The sequence below is a fragment of the Callorhinus ursinus genome, unplaced genomic scaffold (assembly GCF_003265705.2).
Source record: "Callorhinus ursinus isolate GAN/ISIS: 27379988/994484 unplaced genomic scaffold, GSC_fseal_2.0 scaffold19, whole genome shotgun sequence".
Taxonomy (NCBI): Eukaryota; Metazoa; Chordata; class Mammalia; order Carnivora; family Otariidae; genus Callorhinus; species Callorhinus ursinus.
In genome coordinates this window covers 1,098,497-1,103,990 of record NW_027397081.1, presented here as the reverse complement: position 1 = coordinate 1,103,990, position 5,494 = coordinate 1,098,497, and the positions used below count along the sequence as shown (strand labels likewise).

Here is a 5,494-nt window from a genome sequence, read left to right as displayed (position 1 = left end):
TTTTTCTAAGGGTAAGAGAGGCGAGGCCAGCAAGGGAGAGGGGCAGGGGGCAGACGGATGGTAAAATGTTCAACCAAGTTCCTTCCCTTGGGGATGTGTCAGTCTTCCCTACAAGCTTGGTTACACTGTTGGCGGGAGCAGCACTCTGCTGGATAAAGAACAGGAAGGAAGAGGAGGGAAGAAGAGAGAAGAGAGAATAGATTAGCACCCTGGGGAGACAATTAAGGGTAGCTTTTGTTTTAAAGTTCAAAGTAGGGGCGCCTGGTTGGCTCAGTCGTTAAGCGTCTGCCTTGGGCTCAGGTCATGATCCCAGGGTCCTGGGTTCCAGCCCCACGTCGGGCTTCCTGCTCGGCGGGAAGCCTGCTTCTCCCTCTGCCCCTCCCCCTGCTGTGTTCTCTCTCTCTCTCTCCCTCTTTCTCTCTCAAATAAATAAATAAAATCTTTAAAAACAAAGTTCAAAGTATCTAGGATTTTGAATTGAGGGAGGAGGGAAAGAGACTGAAAGAGAATGAGAAGAGCGTAGGCAACAATGACAGAGAATTTGGGTCCCATGCGCAATGTACTTCATTTCGACTCACCTGTTCTTGCGTACGCTCCTCCCAGGTCTGTCACCTGCTCATAAATTGGGCACAGAACGAAGACCAATCAGAGGAGAAAGGATAAACCTCCTCCTTCACCATCTTTGTTTTGTCCTGCCTGTGAGCTTTCCCTCCTCAAAACCTAACAAATCCAACCAGAAACCAATAGCACATACTTCAAATCAAGGACTCAAACATGAAGTCTCCCTTCCAATTTTATTCTAGATATTATTTCTTCTGTTTTACAGAATCTAACAGTATAGACTTGAGCTATGTAAGCAGAGCTTTTCAATTACTTACATCTCATTATGTTTGATTTTAAGTTTTTCTTAAAATAAAACTGCATTTCAATGTTCTAACCAATTATGACTTTTTACCGAGTCAGCCTATTTCTCCTCTCAAACACACAAACATAAATGGTCTAGTAAATTCCAGGCACTTTTCTTTTTCCAGAATAAAAAAAAAATGCCCCAGTTTTCTTCTTACAAAGACAGGAAGCATTTCCTGGAGCTTAATCACTGTTATGATTTGCAAAATCGGAGAGGTTGAGAGAAATTAGTAAAGTAGGTTGTATCATCCTACTTCAGATTTGGAATTTTTGGACATAGTCCTGCTGCCATTTGGATGAAAGCAATCATGAGTCAAGCTGCGGGTGACCTAACCCATCACTGTTGCCCTATAAAAGTCAGGGCTCCAGAGAGTGGACCCAGGAGAAGGTAGGCAGAGAGCAAGGCACTACGACGACACAGAGCCAAGAAGAGCCCGTGGAAATGCAGAGCCTTCCAGCTCTGCTGCTGCTCTGTGTGGCTGTGTGCTCCACCTACCCAGTGGACCGAGCTGCGGAGGACGAGGACATCATGGAACTTGTTCAGGTAAGTGGTGGGTGCCTCCCTCCTGGATATCGGCAGAGCCCCACGGGAAAACTGTCTCTGCTTTCCGTTTGTACAGCCCGTGGGATGCTCTGGGCTTTATTGTGTGGGAGAGGTTCAGGGACAGAGTTAGAGCGTGTGGGATGAGGAGGGGTCTCCGTGTCCCACTGTGCAGCCTCCTCTCCTGCAGGTACGCACAAAGGCCAGAAATATTAGGTGTTTTCCTAAGATCATCACCTTGACGGCGGCAGCACTGGGCCATGAGGCACACGAATAACAGGTGGAGAGTGTAATTAATTGTATCTCCTGTTGGGACTTCTGTAGGTATTTTAATCCAACGTAAGTTTAGCTAGATATTTATATTGCTAGGGTCGGGTTTAGACGCGGGGATTTGTCCAACATTTTTCTTAAGCCAGGTCCCCGTGAGACGCATAAAGTAGAAAGTCGAGGGGGTTGAATAAAGGCTCCTGAAGTGCACGATTATGCTCAAAGAAGCCCATTTGCTCTGTGTTCCTCCTTTAAGTTCACTAGACAGTTATCTTGATTTTCTGCTTCATTTTCATTGCTTTGGGAGTAGACGAAGCTCCAGAGATTATTTGGCTACAAAGATAAAACAAACGAGGAAGAGTCTGTAACTGAAGAGTTGAGCCGAATATGACATTTATTTTGATTTCCACAAACCGGACGGCAGACAAATTAAGTCAACAGCTGCAATTTAGCATAAAAGGCTAAAAATCAAAGCATGACCTGAAAACTCTACTTATTATCCCATTAGCAATACCTGGAAAACTACTACAACCTTGCCAAAGATACGAAACCATTTGTTAGAAGACGGGACGGTGGTCCTGTTGTTGAAAAAATCCGAGAAATGCAGAAGTTCCTTGGATTGGCGGTGACGGGGAAGCTGGACTCGGACACTCTGGAGATGATGCGCAAGCCCAGGTGTGGCGTTCCCGATGTTGGGGAGTTCACTACCTTCCCTGGCATCCCCAAGTGGAGGAAAACCCACCTTACTTACAGGTAATGGGGCTAAAGAGGTTTCCATGTACTATCGAGATTTTACAAGTGACTATCACAGGAGGAATAATGTCTTCTTCAATTTTTCTCTTAAAGGATTATGAATTATACACTGGATTTGCCGAGAGATGCTGTTGATTCTGCCATTGAAAAAGCTCTGAACGTCTGGAAGGAGGTGACTCCACTTGCTTTCTCCAGGACTGATGAAGGGGAGGCTGACATAAAGATCTCTTTTGCAGTTAGAGGTAAAAAAACCGAACATGAAATGCATCCATTTATCTAGTTGCTGTTGGGGGGCGGTGTTCCAAAGAGATCCTGATTACCTATCTTTCCAATAAAAACATTTTCTCTGTTAGATCATGGAGACTTTAGCCCTTTTGATGGACCTGGAAACGTTTTGGGTCACGCCTACCCGCCCGGGTCCGGCATTTATGGAGATGCCCACTTTGACGATGATGAATTATGGACGAGTGATACTTCGGGTTAGTTACACATCTCTCAGAATGATGTTGGTGGGTGATTTTTTTAGATTTAGAAAATTCTTATTAGCTAAGAACCTTCAAGAAGGGGGGTGTTCCAGATTTCCCAAATGGCTCAAGAATTAGTAGAATGTATTTTTGTTTTAACCCTTTTTCAGATGTCTAAAAAGTTTACTCCGTCTTGGTAAGCATAATATGGGAATATCGTTAAGTATTTCTTTGATGACTACGGTTCTAGTGTGAGCTTGGGACCATCATTAAGAATATTCTCTCATTATATTGAATTGCAGATACCCAAGGGACAGTGCATTGCATTGACTCTGCATTAACCCGGGCCCTTGATATTGCTTGTATCCAGCTGAGGGAAATTTCTTCTCTACTCTCCAAAATGGAGATGAGAGTTAAATTTCAGAAACTGAGGTTCCTGTTTAGGTTTTCTTGGTAAATCAGCATTTTACTCTCTCTAGGTTAACAAGAGTTTCTATAGACTTGTTCCGAAGGAAAAGACTTGCCCCCAAATATAACTGTCCAAATTTTTTAGGTAGAAGAATATTTCTCAGTTCATAACTGTATACTTTGAGCACTGGCTTCCAAAGTTTTCAAAAAATTGGCTAAAACAAATAATACTACTTCTGAAATTCATTTCGATTTATAATTGAAATGCAAACAGAATCTCTTTAGCGAGTATGAATGTGAAGTTAGTGCTGGATAAATTTCTTTGGTTTAACAACTTCTTCCTGTAATGTCTCTAATGAGGAGTTTACTAGGATCACAAGTTACACGAATAACGCTTGCAAAAGTAAACTTGGCATGTCAAACATAATTACCTGATGACTTCCAATTTTTTTAATAATATGAATAAAGCTAGTGTTTGTGTCACCCAAATCTCTTTTGTGACAAATGGTAGGCATGATTAGGTTTGCTATCTTTTAGACCAGTCTTGCAAACCCTATGACAATTATCCTTACTAATATTTTCAGACCCAATATGTGCTCAGTAATAATCTTGAGGCAGAAAAATTATGCAGGCAATAGTCCAATGGAAAATAACAGTAGTATGGTTGTTTCAGGATTTCAGAACTGAGATGAATAAATTGTGATTCATTTAAATGAGACCATAACTGGCGAATGGTAATACGTTGAAACAGTGTTTTTAGCTTTTCATTGACAAATGAAGAGAAATATTTATGGACGTGCTAAACAAGTTGGTTCCATTCCAGAGCACAAGAAAAGGGAGCTGGTTCTCAAGAAGTAAATAGGATCCTGAGGCAGGAGAGGGGGAGTAGATGGATATAGCTGGATATTTTGCCTCAAAGATTGATTTCAAGAATAAGCCTTGAAAGACACTTGGCTTTCCATTAAGTGTGTAATCGGTCTGTGGATGAGTTAACCACAAAACAAGGCAAAGAAAGCCCTGTGAGCCTCCAGGAAGAAAATCAATAGAATACACAGCTGACCCATGTGATGATGTACATGGATTTAAGGACCAAGTAACCGTTATTTATGATTTCTAAAATAGGAACCAACTTATTCCTGGTTGCTGCTCATGAACTTGGCCATTCCCTGGGTCTCTTTCACTCGGCCGACCCTCGCGCTCTGATGTACCCAGTCTACAACGCACTCACAGACCTGGCCCGCTTCCGCCTTTCTCAAGATGATGTGGATGGCATCCAGTCCCTGTACGGTGAGCGATGTTGGAACAGTCAGGCATAGCTTTGCAGGGATGGTCTTCGGGAAAACTTTAAAATGCTGCACGAAGGGTTTGCAATTCCCCTCAGAGCACCCTGAGAGTGTTTGGAAAGCACATACACGGACGACAGCCTCACAGTTGTCCTTCTGTTTGCCTCCCCACATCTGTTCCCCTCAGGAGCTCCCCCCGTCTCCCCGGATGAGCCCATGGCACCCACGGAATCTGTGCCTTCAGGACCTGAGACCCCAGCCGCGTGCGACCCCGCTTTGTCCTTCGACGCAATCAGCACTCTGAGGGGAGAAATCCTGTTCTTTAAAGACAGGTCAGACCAGAAGATTCCATTTCTCTCTCCCTTCTTTTGATGCACCATGCTTAGAAAGGAGAACAGAGAAACTTGATAGAGATTTTTAAATACTGAGAGCAAAAGCGTTTCCTCTGAACGTGAAATCACTGAGATCTCATGCTTCACCCTCCCCGTTTTCCTAAAAGCACCAAGCTCGTTTTCAAAGACTTGATTCGATTCCTGTCCTCTCCTTGTTCCCAGTTGCTAGAAGCCACGCTTGCTTTTCCAAAGGCTCACGTCGAACTTCAGAATTAGGGTTTTATCTTTGTTTCCTTTAAAAATGACATCAGGAGAGCATTACACTTAATCAATTAACTTACTCACGGCTGGATAAATACACACATGATAACACATGCAAGCCGCACACATGGGAAGAAAGTGAAGAGCAAATCTCCCTCACCACACTGGCTCCCCGCATCCATCCACCATTAAGGATGCATGGAGTGCTTCTGGAACCCTTCTGATAATGCTGACACACACACACACACACACACACACACACACACACACACACACACA

The 5,494-nt window shown here is 43.5% G+C and overlaps 1 protein-coding gene across 1 annotated transcript in view; it reads left to right on the top strand.

Moving 5' to 3' along the window:
- The first annotated feature begins 1,216 nt into the window (after nt 1-1,216).
- The window catches only part of LOC112840238 (stromelysin-1), an 8,033-nt gene continuing 3,755 nt past the window's right edge, over nt 1,217-5,494 (top strand). Inside the window, exons 1-6 of the mRNA XM_025893470.2 lie at nt 1,217-1,450; nt 2,223-2,467; nt 2,561-2,709; nt 2,821-2,946; nt 4,462-4,626; nt 4,810-4,954. Of these exons, the coding sequence (XP_025749255.1) occupies nt 1,349-1,450; nt 2,223-2,467; nt 2,561-2,709; nt 2,821-2,946; nt 4,462-4,626; nt 4,810-4,954 (932 nt within the window). The 5' untranslated portion in view covers nt 1,217-1,348. The remainder of the gene's footprint in view (nt 1,451-2,222; nt 2,468-2,560; nt 2,710-2,820; nt 2,947-4,461; nt 4,627-4,809; nt 4,955-5,494) is intronic.